At 60.7% G+C, this 19269-nt stretch overlaps 1 protein-coding gene across 2 annotated transcripts; it reads right to left on the reverse strand.

Moving 5' to 3' along the window:
- Nucleotides 1-495: 495 nt before the first annotated feature.
- On the reverse strand, nucleotides 496-11851 carry TMEM179 (transmembrane protein 179). Of its 2 annotated transcripts, none has more exons than XM_039255781.1 (4): nucleotides 11505-11851; nucleotides 5340-5477; nucleotides 4721-4799; nucleotides 496-3032 (listed from the first exon to the last, which is right to left on the reverse strand). In XM_039255781.1, the coding sequence occupies exons 1-4, from the start codon at nucleotides 11807-11809 to the stop codon at nucleotides 2913-2915; spliced, it is 642 nt and encodes a 213-aa protein (XP_039111712.1). In that variant the 5' UTR covers nucleotides 11810-11851; the 3' UTR covers nucleotides 496-2912. The 2 variants fall into 2 exon arrangements, with proteins under 2 accessions (XP_039111712.1, XP_039111711.1); XM_039255780.1 differs by having other exon boundaries at nucleotides 496-3092.
- Between the last annotated feature and the right edge of the window lie 7418 nt (nucleotides 11852-19269).

Below are 19269 nucleotides of genomic sequence, written 5' to 3' on the forward strand. Positions count from 1 at the left end.
CCTCACCCCAGCCCCTGAAGAGAACAGGCAGGCTACTGCCCATGCTCCAGATGGGGAAACTGAGGCTCAGAGAGGTAGGTCACATGTCCAAGCCTGTGGGGGGGGGGCACAGGCCTCAGGCTCAGCCCCGCCCCGTCCCACCCCAGCCCTGGCCCTGCCCTGGGGAAGCCGTGCTGGAGGCGTGAGGCAGCCCCCTCCCCACAGCCCGCTGCTCTCAGCCTAGGGTCCCTCAAGGCAAAGACATCCCGGCTCCGGAGGGGCCACAGGTTGTGAGCCCCTGCTTTGGGGAAAACGCTGCTCAGGCCACACATAACCCTGAGATCCAAAGTCCATCTCGTCCACCCGTCCGCCCGGGGAAGCTCCCGGGCCCGCGAGGATGTGAAGGAGAGAGAGGCCAGGCCCTCATCCCAGCAAGTTTCTGGGCGACAGGAACAAACATGAGGCAGGTTTTACATCTTAGGAGCGGACGAAACACTGGAGGCCAGAAGCTGAAGGTGGATGGAGCTTGGGGACGGGGACACGGCGGCTCCATCGTCCACATTCAAGGCGCAGGAGTTTGTTTATTTGGACGTTGAGCAATAGATACACTTAAGAATCATTACTTTCAGTTTTCGTCAGAAGTAGAATTAAAACAAAGATGTCTGTTATCCACCAGCAGCTGGAAGAAGCAGAAGCGACCGGGCGGCCGGACCTCAGGAAGCCCGGGCCCCTCCCTGCCCAGCCCCGGGGGACCCAGCCGTCCCTTCCCTGGAGGCCCCCCGCCGGCTGGAGACGGGTCTGTGCCAGCTACAACCCCGCTCTGCAAGCGACACCTTTAGGTAAGTGGGCGCGTGTCTCGGCCAGCCTGCCCCGGGGACTGCCCAAGACTGGCTCCCTGTGACCCAGACCAGGTCACAAACCTGCAGCGGCCCCTCGGGCTCCAGAAGCCACATCCCGCCGCTGCTCCTCTGCCCTGCACCTGGCCGGCTGCTGGGAACAGAGCAAAGCTCTCGGGGGAGGGTCCCCTCAGCTGGTCTACGAGGGTGGGGGGCCTGGATCTGCTTGGGGGCCTCAGTTCTCCCCAAACAGCTCCCCCCGGGAAGCCAGCTGCTCTGTCCGGCATTCTCGGCCGGGGCCCGGGGCCAGCGCGCCTCTGAGGTGCCAGGAGGTGACTGGCAGCCTGCCCTCGCTGGCCCAGGCTGCCCGCCCCCTTGGCACCTCGCCCTAGGCCAGCATCCATGGCCCCTGGAGATGCGTGTCCCCCACGTGGGAGACCAGGCCAGGCCCTGGCAGCGGGAGGCACAGATGTGGGGAGCCAGGTGTCTCCTCCCCTGGAGGGTGGGGAGCAGCCAGAGGGTCAGTCCAGGCCGCGAGAACACAGTGTCCCGCTGCTGGACAGGACTCAGAGGACTGGGTGCAGACGCAGAAGCCGGGGAGCCCCGTGAGGAGGGGGGTCCACAGCCAAGCAGTTCCAGGGTGCTCATCACTGAACTCTGGGGTCACGGGTCCCCCAGCTCCTCCACCTGTGCCGTGCGGACCGGGCTGCGCCCTCTGGGTCTCAGTGCTCCAGGCCCCACCACCAGCGGGGGAGGCAGCCCCTCCCTCCACGGGGTGGGGGGGGAGGGGCACTGGAGGCGACCCAGTGGATGAAGGTCAGAGGAACCGCTGTGTCCTCACCAGCTCTGATGTCTGCTCACAGCTTCTGGCACACACACACTCACTCTCACAGCTGTGCACACACACTCACACTTGAGCACACACTCACACTCGCATTCACACTCATACTTGTGCGCGCGCACATTCCCATTCATGCTCACAGACTTATGCATGTGAACACACTCGCATTCCTATGCACACTCACTCACATTTGTACATGTGTTCCTGTGTGCATGCACACTCACACTCATGTGCATGTGCTCACACAGAGCTGCATGCTCACAGTTCACACACTCACACGCCTTCCCATGCAGACTGACATGCATGTGCACACACTTTGTCACACACACACTAATATCACACAGACACACTCACACTCTCACGTGCACTCACATGCTCGCACAGACACCTGCCCCATCCCGTCCTTCCGAGGGGGTGGTGTGACCCTCAGCCCGTCCCCACCTCCCCTCACTGTGACACAAATACAGGGGTCCAGGGACCCTCCAGGCAGAGCCAGGTGGGGGTCCCTGCTCCCCTAGCAAGTGCTGCGGCAGAGGACACGGGGAACCAGATGCGGGCGCCCAGCCCTGACACCACGGCCACTTTCCAGGGCAGCCACACAGCCACTGACTGAGGGCAACACCTCTGCCCTGTGCCTTTGACGCTGAGACCAGGCCTGGCCACCGGGGGCCATGGAACAGCACAGGGAACCCAGGTCTGCGGTAGGGGTGGGGGGTGCGCTGCCGGAGAGCTCCTTCCTGCACCCCCCGCTCCCAGGTCATGGGATTCTTGTCCCACACACTGCTCAGGGGCACGGGACAAGAGGGACATGTGGCCATCACGGGCTGGGGTCACTCGGGGGACACGGGCTGCCGTCACAGAATCGCACACAGAATCACACCCGGGCAAGCCGGCGTGGAGACGGCATCCGGCCATGTGAGCAGGCGAGCCCTGTGGCCAGAGGTGCCCGAGGGTCCGGACACCCCCGGACAGGCGTGCTGCACAAGCACGGAGCCCGGAGGAGGCCCCTGCGAGGCCCTGTCTGAGGGCGGGTGCCCACCTGCTCAGCCGCCACTGGCACGGCGGGGGTGGGGGGCTCAGGTGAGCGGGGTCACTCACTTTGCACGGTGCTGAGGTGGGGACACGCGAGGTGAGGGGCAGGCGGGGCCAGGCAGGGCCCCCCCACGTGCTGCTCCCCCGGGTGGGGCCGTGAGCCCCGGGACAAGGCAGGGCGGGGGGGGGGGCCGTGTCTGGGGGCCGGGGTCCCCTGCCCGCACCTAGATGACGGCGCTCTTCTCCTCCTGGAAGGAGGCGCGGGGGGCCGGCCTGGCCAGCAGCAGCTCCTTCTCGTGGACCAGGCTGTCCAGCAGGTCCTCCTGGCGGTAGTTGTGGTAGACCTTCAGGAAAGCCAGGATGGTGACGGCCAGCCAGGCCAGCCACGAGGCCCAGAGGCCGAACTACACAGAGGGCAGACGCGGGGTCAGGAGGCCAGCCAGACCCACCGCCCGCCTGCCCCAGGATCCGCTCGCCCACTCCTCGTGCGCCTACCCCTTCCTGGCCTCTGGCGGCCTGCCCGCTGAACCCCAAGCAGCACAATGCTCTGGGGGGTTCTGCGCCCAGGCGGCCCGGCCCACCCAGCTCCAAGGACGCCCGCCCATAACAGCCCCCGGCAGCTGCTGGGACAGCTGAAGGAGAAACAATTTAGTGGAAGCAGGCCGGGGCCGCTCGCGCCAGATCCTCATTCCAGGCTGTCACCAGACTCAGCTCGCGCCTTCCCCTAATCTAACTGGCACAAAGTAGCACTGAGGCATTTTCCACTCAATTTTCGTGAACGGGTCTCTGGCGCTTTCAGCTCATCTCAGCAAAGAACCTTTGGACCCGCCAGACGTCCAGCTGCCTAGCGGGTTCCTCTCCATAAGAAGAGTCCTCAGACCAGGCATGGGCCCACATGAGCCCTGAGAGGGCTGCGTGGGGTCCAAAACCAGACCTGGATGCCAGCACGCCCTGGTGCGCTTGTGCTGGAAGGAGCCAACCCCGCCCGGACACCCCGCACCAGTGTCATCCGCCTGGACACGAATGCAGACTTTGAGACACAGGCGCTCACTGACCACTGACAAGTCCGGATACACCTGCAAATGGTGTCCCCAGAGAGGTACCAGGTCTCCCGGAGGGCAGGGCGGGGAGAGGAGCTCCGCCCCCACACCCTTCCGCAGACACGGCATCAGCTTTCCCCTGGCCGGGCAGGAACTGCGAGCCCTCCAGCATCTATCAGACGGTGCCCACTCCAAGCGCCCTGCCCTGGACCGCAGACCCGGGATCTGATGCCTGGCTTCCTCTCCACCCAGCACAGGGCCACTCCCTCACCCTCTGAACCTCACTTCTGCAGTTAGTTCACGCTGGCCCCTCCTCCTAGGACACCCAATGCCTCACCCCTGTCCACATCCACCTGCAAGAACCCCCACCCCGTCTCCAAGATCCAGCCCTCCCAACCCCTCCTCCAGGAAGCCTTCCTGACTACACCGCTCACTCAGCTGTTATCTCCTTCGCCTGGCCCCATCCTCAACCTCCCCTAGATGAGGGCGAGAGCGTTTGGGGACGGTCTGTGCGTTCGGCAGTGACTGGTCCCCTCCCCAACGATTCCCTGCCTAGTAGAGCAGTCCCGGGTCTCAGCAGCCACTCCCACCAGAACAGCCCCGCCTACCTGGCGGCCCCGCCCACCAGAATAGCCCCGCCTACTGGAACAGCCCTGCCTACCTGGCAGACCCGCCCACCAGAACAGCCCCGCCTACCCGGCGGCCCCGCCCACCAGAACAGCCCCGCCTACCTGGCAGCCCCTCCTACCAGAATAGCCCCGCCTACTGGAACAGCCCTGCCTACCTGGCAGACCCGCCTATCCAGCAGCCCCTCCCACCAGAACAGCCCCGCCTACCCAGAGGCCCCTCCCACCAGAACAGCCCCGCCTACCTGACGGCCCCACCCACCAGAATAGCCCCGCCTACCTGGCGGCCCCGCCCACCAAAACAGCCCCGCCTACCCGGCGGCCCCGCCCACCAGAACAGCCCCGCCTACCGCCTGCCCCACCTACCTGGGCGATGGCAAACTGGTCATAGAAGGCAGAGTTGTCCACGTTGAGCTCCAAGTTGATGTCCTGGAGCTCTTCGCAGCTGAAACAGCAGGTGGGGTGGCGGGTGACACCCGGACACGGGGCATGGGGAGCGGCATGCACCACCCCCAAACGGTGAGGCAACTGTCCTGGACCCAAAGGCCCCATCCCTGACACCCTCCAACCAGAAGCTTCTGCTCCCGCTCCCCCCTACCCCTACTGCTATCTTCCAAACCCTCCACGACCAAACCGGGCCCCGCACTCAGCCCAGGCCTCTGCCTCGAAGGCGGCCCAGGTCTCCAGGGCCTGTGCTGTGCTGCCATATCCGCCCTCCAGGGTCCGAGTGCACCGGGCCTCCTTACCCCCCCAACCACACACACACACTCGCACACGCACACACACACATACACGCACGCACACACCCAGCCTGGCTCTACCCCCAGGGTGTGAGGGCTGCCCTACTCTCATTGAAGGGGTATTGAGGCCAAGGGGGCAGGTCCCAGGAAGGCCCTGGCCAGGTGTGCAGAGGCAGGAGGCGCAGGTGGGGTGGACAAGACCCCAGGCTCAGGCGGGGGGGGGGGGGGGAGGGGCCCAGGCGCACCTGTGGGACACGGTGCCCTTCTCGGTGATGGCATCACACCACATGGTGAAGCCCACACTCACAATGGTGCTGGCGATGAAGACCAGGAAGACCACTGAGGCGCTGACCAGGAGGTTCAGGAAGGCGTAGAGGAAGGAGCTTCGGCAAAGGACAGGAGAGGACAGTCACCGTGCGCCACCACCCAGGGTCCCCATAACATCCAGCGGTGGCGGGAGACAGCGGGGTGTGGGCCCGGACAGGGTGAGGGGCCGCCAGGGCCACTTCCCCCTCCCTCGCTGTCCCTCACCCCGAAGTCCCATGCTGACACCAGGCTGCCCACCGGCGCCCGCTGGAGACCTGGAGCCGGGACCGAGCCCCAGAGCGTTTGCGCCCAGAGTGTTACGACCAGCACAGGCTGAAGAGGCAGGACACCCTTTCCAGGCCGTTCCCCACTTGGCTGCCCCGAGGCCACGTGCCCACATGGTCATCAAGCCCGCTGGCCTGCACCGGCATCGGGGGCTTGTGGTGTGGCCCCCGCTCCCATCTCTCCACTGAAGCCTAAGGCCCAGCGGTGCCCGGGGTGGGGGTGGGGGACGCAGGCTCAGGGCCAGGAGGACAGAGCTCGGGGTCACACGAACCTGGCCCCACTTGGGTGCCTACACAGGACACCAGCGTTTGCTCTCTGGAGGAGGCGGCATGTGGCTGGAGCCCCACAGCCCTGCCCACCACCCCGCCACCTCCAAATCTCCTTCTGGAGACCCAGAGTCCTGAGTGGGAACCTTGGCCGGGCTGCGCCTGGGGACATGTGGGGCGGGGGGGACGGGGACGCCCTCAGGTGGGACAGCAGCCCCGCGGCCACCTCTACATCTGTGCCGGTGGACATCTGTGCCATCAGCACATGGAGTCTGAGGGGCAAGATCAACGGCTTCAAAGAGAACACGTACTTAAGGTCGCAGCTTCAGCCAGGAAACCGTGCAAGCTGCCGTCAGATGCGGTGGCTTCGGGCCGGGACAAAGCGGAGATCTACGCACCGTCCACTTTGCCCTGCGTCCCATCTCTGCCTTCACCCGCCACACACTTAATGAGCGTCCCCCCACCCTGTGCTGAGCCCTGAGCACAAAGGAATAACCAAGCCCCATCCCAGCCCCGGGAGGCACCCCAGCCTCGGGCAGGCGATCACCTCAGCCACCAGTGCCCCCACAGGGCCACCTGCTGCACCGGCTCCAGGGTTGGGGGCTTGAACCGGAGGCGGGAGGGCCGAGGCTGCAGTCCCAGAAGCACAGCCAGCGTGTCTGCGCTCACACTCACATGGACGCACGGGCGTCAGCACCGCCCCCAGCTGACCGGGGCCATCGTCAGGGCCACGACAGGGTCAGGTCATGCGTGTTTCTTGTGCAAACCTCCCTGTGCTCCATTCCCAGCCTGCCTGAGCCGCTCGGGTGTTTCGTCGTAGGTGGGTGGGCTCCGTGCCCCCTGCCCGGGGGCTGGTGATTTCCTGACTTTGCAGATCATCGCCCCTCCATCCTCTGCCAGGGGGCTGACCCAAGAAGACTGTGGCAAGGACCCCTCTCCCTGGCTCCTGGTTGAGCTCAGCCAGTGGGGACCGGGCAGGGGGTGGAAGGAGAGGCACTGGGGTGGGGGGATGCCCCCCAGGTGGCTGTCCCTCCACCAAAGGTGACCATGCCTCTTCCAGTCCCTGCAGCCGGAGGTGAAAGAGCCACACCTGGCCCACATCCTCATCTCTGCGAACGGCCCTCCTCAGGTTATCCTCACATGCACGGGCCTGAGAGTCTGTTTCCAGCTGGGACCCCAGTGGCCAGCTCCAAACCCCAGGACCCGCCCGGCCCTCGGCGCTCTAAATAAGAGGTCGGGGCCTATAGTTACAAAGAGGGTGCGTTGGGGCCAACCCCACCCCGAGGTCCTCACCGGGGACAGCAGGGTGTCAACTCTGGCCACCTCTTTGCCAGTTGGGTGACCTTCAGCGAGTCACTCTCTGAGAGCCTCAATTTCTCCCTCTGTATATTGGGTAGCAAGAGCCCCCCACTGGCTCACTGTGGAAACGGAGGGAGCTTGTATGGGCAGGGGACAGAGAGCTATAGCTGCAGGGGGCTTCCCCCTGAGCACACCCTCCCCCCACCGGGATGAGCCTCCACCCACCTCCAGAACCCTGGGCTGGCGCGTGGCTGCAGAGATGGAAGTGTGGGAGCAGCATCCTCAACCAGATGCCTGGAGCCGGTGGCTGGGGGCCAGCTGTGCCCCCTGTGGTGCAACATGGGGCTAGGCTGGGCTTGGGGAGTCCACAGGGGCCCTCCTTCCCGGGAGCAAATGCTCCAGGGAAACCAGAGGCTACCCAGAGCCTACACCCCGACTTTGGACGGCCACTCTGCTCCAGCCCGGGAGAACACAGGGGTCCTGGGGGGGCCAGGACCGAGCGTCCACAGGCAGAAGGAAGAAGATGCCCGCCCTGGGCACGGAAGGCCAGCTCCCTGGGACAACGGGTTCCTGGGGTGCCCTCCACCTGCCAGCAGCCTCCCCTTCCCACCAGGGACCCTGCCCTGCACGTGCCCGGTATCCTGGATGAGCCAGCTACTGCCCCCCGTAGGCCTTTGGGGGCGGGGGAGACGACCAGGGTGCAGAGGATGTGCTGGCAGGGCAGCCCCCCAACTTCAAGTCCTGCTCCCCCTCCTGGGAGGAGTTGTAGAGAGGCAAACCCAGGGCTCGATGCACCCCATGTGGCCAGAACCACCCCCAGGGAACCGGCACAGCCTGAGACGCAGCCCCCACCCCCTGGGGGCGGGTACAAGGCATCCGCCCCATAGCCAGAAACGGACTGTCTGGGGGCTCCAGCCACATCCCTATTAAACAGGCGCAATCTGGGGCTCTCCTCCCGTGACAGGAAGGCGTCCGTGCCATCAGACAGGGAGGGGCGTGGGGCTGCTGTCCTCCCCCCACAGCCTCCTCCTACTCCCCGAGTCGTCTGGGCCATGGCACCTGCCTGGGCTGCAGAGTTCTGAAGGACTGAGCGTGTCCAGGGCCTCACTCAGCCTGGCCCCAGAGTCCACAGTGCCCCCTGCTCCCCAAGGACCCTCGGCCCTCCTGCCGAAACCAGGAAGCCCGGCACACATAGGGTTAACTCCATCTTTCTCTCCTCCAGCCTCTCAGGGTGCCGGAGATGTGCCGTCTCCATGGTGACAGCTTTCCGGGAAGCTCTGGGAGCGATTTGCAGGCTGGGGGACAAGTGTGGGCAGGCAGATGGGTTGTTCTGACCCAGCACTCCCCAGCCGTCAATCACAGACCGCGGCCACCTGCACGCTTCCACTCAGGCTAAGCTGCCCTGGGCCCCCCAAGCCCGGGACCCTCCCTGGGCTTGCCCAGGGCCACCAGCCAGGAAGCCCCAGGGGCCACTGTTTCACACCCCCTTTCCTTCAGCCAGCAGCCCCCACCCTTTAGCCCTTTACACTCCAGGGCACCAGCTGTCTGAGCCCCACTTTGCCGAGGCATACCCTACGTGAGGAGGGAGCTGGCACATGGACAGGGTCTGGCCCAGGCACCAGGGACCCGGCCCTGAGCCCCTTCACACAGACCAAAGGGCAGGGCCCTGCCCTGGGTCTCGGCGGGGTCCCGGCTGGTCTCTGAATGGGGACTCAAGAGAATTAGGGTGCACACCACCCCTACGCAGACCCCGAGTCTGACAGCAGCAGTGATGTCCTTGATGAGCTGGACACCCTGAGGGCCGTCACCGCCCCACGAGCTCCCTCTAACTGCCCTCCCAGCCTCCTGTCTGTCCCAGCACCCGCTCCCTGCTCTCCACGGCCTGACCGACACCGGAGCCGGGACTGGCCTCTCCAGGCTCCCATCCTGCCTGTGGCTGCACGAGGCAGGCCCGAGCTTCCTGGGGGTCCAGGACTCGCTGACACAGCCCGCAGGGCTGACCCCATGGCCAGACTGTGGGTCTGCAGGCCCCAGAGCTGGGGGGTGGGTGCCAGGGAGCAGACCTCACACACAGGCCTCCTTTCTGTGTTTGGTGGCCCCCAAGCTCGGCCCTGAGCGCACACAACCTGCCTTGGGTCCATCCCGCCCGGGGGCCCCTCACACTGGGCCACTCCCGGATCCCTGGGGGAGCTCTGGCCTCGTGCTACCAACCACACCCAGACGAAGGCTTGGCTCTGGACAGATGTCACAGCAGGCTGGCTGCCGAAGGCACCTCGTCCCTGTAAGACAAGTGGCCTAACGGTGTTCAGGATCTAGCTGGTGAGGCCCTGTGAGCAGGCAGGGCCCAGCCTCGGGGCTCAGGGCATGTGAGGCTCTGGAGCCCGGGGACCCCCCGGGACTGGGAGCAGGGCGGGCAGGGCTGAGAGTCCCAGATCCTGCGGGAAAGGAATCCTGGTCACTCAGCCTAGGCAGCAAATCTAGGGACTGCAGTGACAGCAGCTCTGTCCTGTGTCGTCTGACAGCTGTAAGGGGGGGGGTTCTCGTGAGGGTGCTGGTCGCATAGGGACCAGGTGGGTCAAGGGGCCTGTGCCCCCAGCCCCCAGCCTCCCGGACTGCAGGGACCTCAGCTACCCTGCCCTGCGGGACCCGGTGTCATATACAGAGAGGCTTCCCCTGTCCCGATCTGCACGGGGACACTGACTACGGTAACACCCAGCTCGGCAACGTGCACGCCCGTGACATCTGACATCCCTCGCGGGGATACCAGCCGTCGAGTGTGTTGAGGGAAGCGCGAGGCCTGTGGCAGCGGGCAGAGCCCCGGCCCCACGGCCCCCGGAGGCCTGCCCAGGCTGACACGCGGCTTCCTGCAGACCCTGAACCCGGAAACAGTGGTGCGCTGAACGGCGCCCTGCCAACATATGCCCGAGTCTTCGCTCCAGGACAGGCGCCTGTGACCTTAACTGGAGACGGGGTCTTTGCACGTGTCATTCAGCTAAAGACCTCAGGATGAGGTGCGTCCTAAACCCAATGACCAGCGTCGTTATAAGAAGAGGGGAAGAAACAGAGAGAGAAAAGAGGCCACATGAAGACAAGACACAGCAATAAGAGTGGCAAAGCCCGGAGCCAAGGGATGTGAAGGCCGTGGGCAGGGGCCGGATGGAAGCTGCCCCGGATGACTCCTCCCTCCGGGGGGCCCACCCGGCCAGCCCCTTGACTTTCCACCTTTGGCCTCCAGACCTGTGGGGAATAAATCGTATGCAGCTTATGTGTCTGTGCTTTTCGCTACGTGAGCCCTGGAGACCCACACGTGTGCGTTGCTGGACGTCACCCTCCTCCGAGTGTTTCAGCCCCTGCGCCGGCGCCGCCTCGGCCGCCCGGCTCCTCGGCACCTGCCAGCGCTGCTAGTCCTCGCTCGCCCCTCTGACGGCCCCCAGGGGTCCCTGCCTGACCCGGCTACCCACTGGGGCCCTCAGAGCAATAGCTTCTCTCTCACGTCCCGGAGAGAAGAGAAAAGGCCCCCAAACTGCCAGGGTGGGGGCAGGGCCAGGGAGCAGGCCCCGATGTCCCCTGTGGCTGTGAGGGCGGCCAAGGGGCAGCAGGGGCCTCTGGGAGCTCAGCACAGCAGTGCCGGGCCAGGGCCCCACAGGCTGGAGGCGCCTGGAACGCTACTGGCCGAGGACCCCGGGTGAACCCGCTCTCTCCCAGAATTGTGTCAGGGCAGGGGAGGGTGAAGGGGGACCCGGAGGCCAGCGGGGAGGGAGGCCTCGTGGACCTGCTGCTCCCTGTCTTGCATCCCCAGCCGAGGCCCGGGTGCTGGCCGTCGGCCCAGGGAGGCCTTTGCCCCACTACCGTCCTTCCCAGGAGGAAGGGGGGAGGGGACGACTCCCCCGTCCGCCTTAGCGGCCAGCTGCCTGGCCTGGTCCCGCCCCCCCACCGGAGTAGCGCCCAGGCCCAGACGGCTAGGGGGTGTCGCGAAGCGCTGAGGGACGTGGGCCTGGCTGAGCCAGCAAGCCAGGCAGGGCCCAGGTCAGCGGGGAGACGACAAGGCAGCGTGTGCGCCCCAGGGGCAGGGGCGGTAAATGCCCAGGGCGAGAGGCGATGCACTCTCGGGGAGGGAAGCCCTGGCCGTGTACAGAGCACCGGTGACCCTCACGGGCCCGGGTTCTGCGCAGGAGGCGGAGAGCGCCGAGGGCGCCCGGGGCGAGGGCGGGACTGCGGCTGCCGGCAGCGGCGCCGCGCCGGGCCCCCACTTACCCCTCGTGCCCCTTGCAGAGGAAGAAGAGCGCGCGCCAGGCGTGCGCGGCGGCGAGCAGCAGCGACAGGAGGCTGGCGAGCAGGCCGAAGCGGCAGGCGGCCGGCGGGCCCCACTCCTGCACCGTGAAGCGCTCGCGCTCCCGCGCCGTCAGGTTGGCGCTCAGCCACATGCCCTCGGTGAACAGCAGGCAGCGGCCGCGGAAGTCGTGGCCGTTCTCGGACAGCGGCACCACCACCGCGAAGCTGAAGAGGAAGGCCAGGAAGTAGCAGACGCACTGCGCGAAGAGGAAATTGTTGAGCGCCATGGCTGGCCCGGGCGCGCCCGGAGAGCGGCCGGCGGAGGCCGCGGGGCCGGGGCGCGGGGCGCGGGGCGCGGGGCGCGGGCCGGGGCCGCGCGGGAGGCTGCGCAGTGGCGGCGCCGGCGGGTCCTGCGCGCCCCGCCCGGGACGCGTGCGCAGCGGCCGAGCGCGGGCGGTGCCTGCGGTCAGCACCACGGACAGCTCCGGGGGGGGCGCGGCCGGGCCCCCAGCGGGGTGCGGGGGGGACCGCCGGGGCGCGGACGCCGGGGCGCGGATGCGGATGCGGATGCGGGCGCGGCGACGCGGGCGCGGGGCGGAAACGCGGAAGGGAATGGGCGTGTGGCTACGTCCGCGTGAGGAGAGCGGACTCGGCCATTGTCGGTTCCGGGGCCTCCCAGGGTGGGCCTCACAGAGGGTGCCTGCGTCCCCAGTCCCCTGTGAGCCTCAGGAGAGAAGGCCGAGAGATCCCTTCCCGGAGGGTGTGAGATGCCCGCAGCGCTGGGTGGGCGTGAGGTTGCAGTCCAGGCCGGAATGATTTTGTTTCCAGGGGTCCTGGAGAGCGATGCGTGGGAGACAGAGACAGAGTGGGGGAGTTGGGGTCAGAGGAATGGCAGAGGTCATCTGCGGGGAGGCGGGGGATGGTGAGGCCTGGGTGCGGGGCGGAGGGAGCAGTCTGTGAGCTATATTTGCGTTTCTCCAGCACCTCACTCTCGGAGGGGACATCTGTTATACCGCCTGACAAAGTAGGGCCCTGAGTTGATATTTGTAAGATAAATAATGAATGCCCCGAGCACCTCATTAAGACAGCCTTTGCTGAGACGGAATCTGCTGATGCATTAATTAATAGAATTAATGCCTTGTCTATTTCCCTTGAAGACTAAGTCACGTTTAGTCCAATTCCCAGAGTGAGGAAGCTCTAGTATTGCTCTTTCTAAAAGAAATTGCCAACTGGTTTAAAATTACATCAGCATTTTTGTTGCAAGCACTAAAAAATCTTTTTTATTACCAAAGTACTATGTGCCTTTTTCTTAAAGTCAAGCAGTATAGATATAAATTAAATAAAAAGATAAAGTGTCTTCATTCCCACACCCATCCTGTCACACAACTGGGAATAACCACATTTCTAGATATTTTGCAGGCAACTAAACGCACACAAACACACACAATTTACACAAATACTTCATGCGAAACATACCATTCTGCAGGTTGATTCTTTTATTCCACAATATGTCATGGACATTATTCCCTACTTGCACATAAAGATCTATTTTATTCTTTTTTTTTTAATATTTTTATTTATTTCTAGGAGAGAGAGAGAGAGACAGCGTGAGCAGGGGAGGGTCAGAGAGAGAGGGAGTCACAGACTCCGAAACAGGCTCCAGGCTCTGAGCTGGCAGTCAGCACAGAGCCCGACGCGGGGCTCGAACCCACGAACCGCGAGATCACGACCTGAGCGAAAGTCGGACGCTTAACCGACTAAGCCCCCCAGGCGCCCCTAGAAATATCAGTTTTAAAGTCCTGTCAGTGTTACACGGAAAACAATATCTCATCGATTGTGAACTTTCATTCTCCTCATCATCATGAGGCTGAGCATCCTTTCTCACGCTTGCCTCCATTTGTAATAAGTCTTCTGTGAATTGCACATTCCGTTTGCTGTCACATTAAGGCCTACGTTGAAGACCAGCCTTAGGGCTCTGACTGCAGCCCTTTTCCTGGAGAATTCACTCAGAGCTCCTGCTCTGACGGAGCACCCCAATCCAACCGAAGGGAGCCCACTTAGGAAATTCAGCTCCCACACACCCACACACACCTTGGGCAAGAGTCGAAATCCCATCCCTCCATTATCTGGTGGGTTGATGAATTTGAACGTATCTATTACACTTGAGGGTTTGGCCAGAACAAATGAGACCATGACAATGAAGAGGGAAGTGGCCAGTGGGAAAACTCTAGGATAAATTGGAAAGATTATTAAATTTCTACACTTTAAAAGGCACAGGTTCTGGCATTTTTAGAGATGAGTCCTATTTAACTTTCAAAAATCAGGGAATTCTCTTGTTATTGAAATAATTGGATCTATAAAAAACACAGAAAACTCATTTTTTAAAAAATGTATTTCTTAAAAGTCAGCATTACATTAATGCTAAAACCCCATTAGAAGAGTGAGGCAAAGAAAGTAGCAAGAAATTTAAAATATTGGCATATTGAATACAACTCAACATAGCCAAAAAATTTATTTTTTATTTTTTTATAATTTTTTAATGTCTTCTTTATTTCTGAAAGAGAGAAAGAGAGAGAGAGACAGCGTGAGCAGGAGATGGTCAGAGAGGGAAGGAGACATAGAAATTAAAACAGGCTCCAGGCTCTGAGCTAGCTGTCAGCGCAGAGCCCGACGCAGGGTTCGAACCCACAATCTGTGAGATCATGACCTGAGCTGAAGTCGGATGCTTAACTGACTGAGCCACCCAAGGGCCCCCATAGCAAACAATTTTAAACATGAACCAGTTACATTTATTACAAATGCAAGAATATCTTGGCTTTATGAAAACTATCAACAATTTATCACATCAACAAATAAAGGGGAAAAATCCAGCTTTTTTTTTTTTTTGTCAAGAGATACCTAAAAGGCATTTCATACAATTGAATGGCTATTCATTATTAAAAAAAAAAAAAAAAACTGTTCAAGACAAGAAGAAAATTATCTAAATATGATAAAGACTACCTTAAAACAGTATTAAAAATCTGCAGCTACTTTAATCAGGAAAAAAAGATGCAAATTCTCACTATTACAACCATTACTGACAATTTGTTTGGCAATTCCACCTAATGAAACGAGTCAAGAAATTAAAATATGCAGTATATCGAAGGGGCGCCTGGGGGGCTGTCAGTTAAGCATTCGACTCTTGATTCCAGCTCAGGTCATGACCTCACAGTTGTGAGTTCAAAACCCACATCAGGCTCCGTGCAGAGCTTGCCTGAGATTCTCTCTCTCTCTCTGCCCCTCCTGTGTACTCTCTCTCTCAAAATAAATAAAGTTTTAAAAAAATTACAGATGTTCTATAAAGAATATTAGAATTTGCAATTTTGTACCATGACTAGATATAAGATAAACATACAAAATTCAACACCCGGGGCACCTGGGTGGCTCAGCTGGTTAAGCATCTGACCTCTGCTCACGTCATGATCCCCCAGTTCGTGAGCTTGAGCCTCACGTCGGGCTCTGTGCTGACAGCTCAGAGCCTGGGGCTGCTTCAGATTCTGTGTCTCCCTCTCTCTGACCCTCCCCTGCTCACATTTTCTGTTTCTCTCTCTCTCAAAAATAAATGAACATTAAAAAAAATTTCAACACCCTTTCTCTGATATCTTAGGTCAGGTTCCCTGGGAAAGAGACTCTGAGACTCTGAAATTTACATGCAGCCACACACGTGACGAAGGAAGGAAGACACAGAACTGGGCGCAGGGAGCGGCTGTAACAGAGGCCTCAGCCTCTGCCAGGGGAATTTCTGCGTCAGAGGTCACTGGGAAATGTCCCAAGCTGAGGCCAGGAGGCCACACCTATTCCCTCACATTTCCCAGTCAGGGGTGTGGCCTAAGAGGATGAATTCTGTTGGGGGAAGCGGCTTCCTGTGGCCAAGGGTGATTCTAGAGAGAGTGGTGGCCGTGGGTAGATCTGCCAGCAGATCGGCCGGCGTGTCTGGCAGCTGGAGGAGGAAGTGCCTCTGCCCTGAAGGGAGTGTGGGCGGCACACCACAGCATTCCCTACAGCCCTTGAGCAGCCCAGATGCACGCGCAGCATGTAGGAGGTGGCCCTGATTCGGGAACAGCTTCTCCAAACCTCTACTCTTTGGAAACATTTCCTGTGGCTCTGCCTTCAGAGCTCTGCAGACAGTGCACGGTGAGAAATGCAAGGTCTGGGTGACATGCCCAACTGCCGCCGAAATGCCAATCCTTTCCAATGGAAACCAACCAAATGCCTGTTTTTAATAACCAGATGTAACTATTTTAAGGTCTAGTTATAAAAGTGAAAACACAACGGTTCCTGGAAACGTGTGCAGAAAGTCAGGGCTCACCGTGAGGCCAGGCGAACAGCAGACAGTGTGCCAAATAGGAAAAGCAGCAGAATGGACCGAAACCCAGTTCACGTGCACACGGGAACCTGTGTGGGAAAAGTGCCCTCTCTGTCCTGAGGAAGGGAGGGCTCCCTTCACAAGGCCGGCGGTGCCGCTGAACCCCCATCGGAAAGAAAACACCTTGAGCCCCATACCCCAAACCAATACAAAAATAAACTCATCCTGTTGTAAAAGGCCAGGAAGCAAAAATGAATGAATGAATGAAAAATAAATAAATAAATAAATAAATAAATAAATAATAGAAAGAATGTAAGCGCCTATTTGCATAACTTTAGGTGACAGTGACCTTTCTAAGCAAGACAGGAGTCCAGTAACAATAAAGGAAAAGACAGAAAGTCTAAGCCACATACAGTCATAAATACTCAACGGCAAAATAATATATGTTAGTATCAAAGTCACAAGACAAGCACTAGATTGAGCGAAAATGTCTGTGATCCATGTACAAACGAGCTCTGGCAAATTGAGGAGATAAAGGGCGAAGGGATAACTCAGGGAAGCGGAAGCGGAGGCGGGACGCTCTGTCTCTCGCGCTGGGAGAAGAAGCAAATCACAAGGAAAATGAAAGACGGAAGCTTTACAAGGCCGCCACGGGTGCTCCTGGCTGGGAGGCACGGTGGCCGCGCCCGGGGACTGGCCGCCTCTCGGGAAAGCAGCCTGAGCACCTCCTCTGACCCTGCTCTGCCCACTTCTCGGAAGCTGTGGTTCAGGAGAACATCTTCATTTGTGAGGACATCCGTTCATGAGTGTTCACTGCAAACATCTGTGCGTGCATTTCCAAAAACGGAAATAACCAGAACGTTTATAAACCAGGGAGAGCAGTGCCTGGGTGGCTCAGTGGGTTAAGCGTCCAACTCTTAACCCCGTGAGATCAAGCCCCGCGTCAGGCTCTGTCCCTACAGCCGAGAGCCTGCTTGGGACTCTCTCTCCCTCTCTCTCTGCCCCTCTGCCACTCGTGCTTCCCTCTCTCTGTCTCAAAATAAACAGACAAACTTTTTAAAAAATAATGTAAGCCAGGGAGAGGTTGAACAAATTCTAGTACCCCCTTACAAAGGGCGATTACACACCATCACACAGGAGGCAGTGTGGGTACTGGCTTGAAAGATTATGTCACAGAGTTAAATTTTAAAGCAAACTGCAAAGTAATGTGTGTTGCATTATCCCGTCTTCATACATGAAAAGTCCGGTATTTGTTTGAATGCGTGTGTAAGAGTCCAGACAGAGAGACGCAGGCCACCTGCTGTGACCTGGGGGCCGGCTGCTCGCCTCAGTTTATTTCCGACCTTGGCCCACAGCTACCTAACACTGCTGTGATTTGAACCGTTTTTCACGATTGGTGCTGGGGGTTACACTTCCGCACCTGGACGAGGCGAGGCGCGGCCCGGACCCCCCGCCCTGCCTGAGAGGGTCCCCAGCGATCGCCCCCAGACGGCACTTCACGGGCCCCACGGGCCCAGCGAGGACACCATCACTGCCGGCTCCGGGGCCCCCCTCTCCTCCCAGAGGACGTCTTCCAGGGACGTGGGAGCTAAGCGTCTTCGCCTGCCTTCCGTTCACACATGAACCAGCTTGCCAGGATCTCACCCCTAACTGGGAAGATTCCGGTGTCCTGATGCGCCCCCTCCCCCGCTGAGAAGGCAGGTGTCACTCTGGTCCCCGCTCCTTCTCAGTAACCTGGGTGTGCGCTCCCTCCCCCAGCCCACATCGGGAGTCCTCAGGATTTTCTCTGTGATGGGGCTGATCCGCCTTGCGTTCTGATGGGCCAGGGAGCGAGTCTGGGGTTCTGCCCGTTCGTATTTATCTGCTTGGCTCCTGGCGGGGCCGGCGCCTCGTTGAGCCCTGGAAAAGCCCACAAGGCCTCCCTGCACCGTCTCCTCCTGGAATCCAAGTGTTTGGGTACAGGACTTCGGGGTCTGCCCTCACACCTCTGGGGCACCGGTGCTTCCCGACTCCACCCTGCGTGGCACTCCCAGCTCACCCCTCCCCCGTGGCACGTCCGTGCCCCAGGAGCCCATCTCGGGAGATGGATATTGGATTTCCAGACGTCTCCCTGTTTCCCTGGAACGCTGGCTGCCTCACTCCCGCGGACGCCGGCTCCCTCGGCCCTCTGGTTCACTTTCTCTTCTGGGGGCCGCACGTCTCTCCTGCTGGGGACGCCTGGCTGTGACACTGCCTCGGGGGCACCTGCTGTGTTTGTTGGGCATGACCCTGGGGGTGACAAGGACCCCTCCTCGACCAGACCTCAGTCAGCCTCCTCCGAACCCAGGCCTCCTCCTTGGCCGGCTGAGCCCAGTTTTAGCAAAGGATCCTGCTAAGCCACGAGCCCCCACCTTTCATGCCGGTCAGGCCCCGCCTCCTTCTGGCCACACCCCGCCCCCCCCCACCGGTCACTGCCTGGGCAGAGTCCAGCCCGCTGTCCCCTGCTGTGACAGCCTTTCCCTGCCTCTTGAACGGGGTCCGGTGGGGCAGCCTACAGCTTTGGCCGAGACCCAGCTTCCTCGTGTCTTTTCTCAGTAAGAGCAGTTGGTGGGGTTGGATCCGTCCTCACCACAGCCCGACCCAAGATGGGGGGGGTCCCCATCACTGCCCCGGTGAGGGAGCTCACTGACAGCGTGCGCTGAGCAAAGGAGTCAAGAAAGCAGTTTGTACAGGTATGGGGGGGCCCTTCAGGGAGGTGTGGACGCCCGAACACAGTCAGAAGGAGGAGGCGTTCGTGAGGGAGGAGAGGCAGGGGCGGGGGGTGTGGAGAGCAGCCCAGTGGGCAGGCCCCGCGAGGGCTCTGCGCCCTTTCTGCCCCCGAGTGCCCCACACGCAGGGCCGGCCGGCTCCCTGCCCGGGGGCCAGATGGCCCCCCTCACTCCGGGTATCTGCAGTCACAGAGCATCTGGCCCCGGGGAGGGGGTGCTACAGGGCTGAGGGCAGGGGGTGCAAGTTCGGGGAACTTCTGCCTTTCATTTCGCACTTCCTCTTTTAGAAGAAAAATGTTATTATCCCAGGAAAGCAAGATGAGAACCAAAAATAAATTATCAGGCCCGACTATGAGAAGGCCAGCGCAAGGCATCAAATTTGTGCACACAGGCAAAGAAATTGTTCCTGAAAAAGAGCGCAAATTGCTACTTGGCTGCATGTAAATGAACCGCTAATTGCTTTTTGCAAACAATATTTATGCAAATGGCCCCACACTCTGCAAAGCTGCACTCACATTTACATTTGTCATCACCGTGCGTTCATCGGAAGGACCCCGCGCCAGAGAAGGGGGCCCCCACCGCACACATTCATATCTTGTCCTCTGCGCCCCCTCCTGGGGCCTCCGCCTGCCCTGCCAGGAGAGCTCGGGGTCCC

This window comes from Hyaena hyaena, unplaced genomic scaffold (genome assembly GCF_003009895.1).
Source record: "Hyaena hyaena isolate Hyena2069 unplaced genomic scaffold, ASM300989v1 scaffold_546, whole genome shotgun sequence".
NCBI lineage: Eukaryota > Metazoa > Chordata > Mammalia > Carnivora > Hyaenidae > Hyaena > Hyaena hyaena.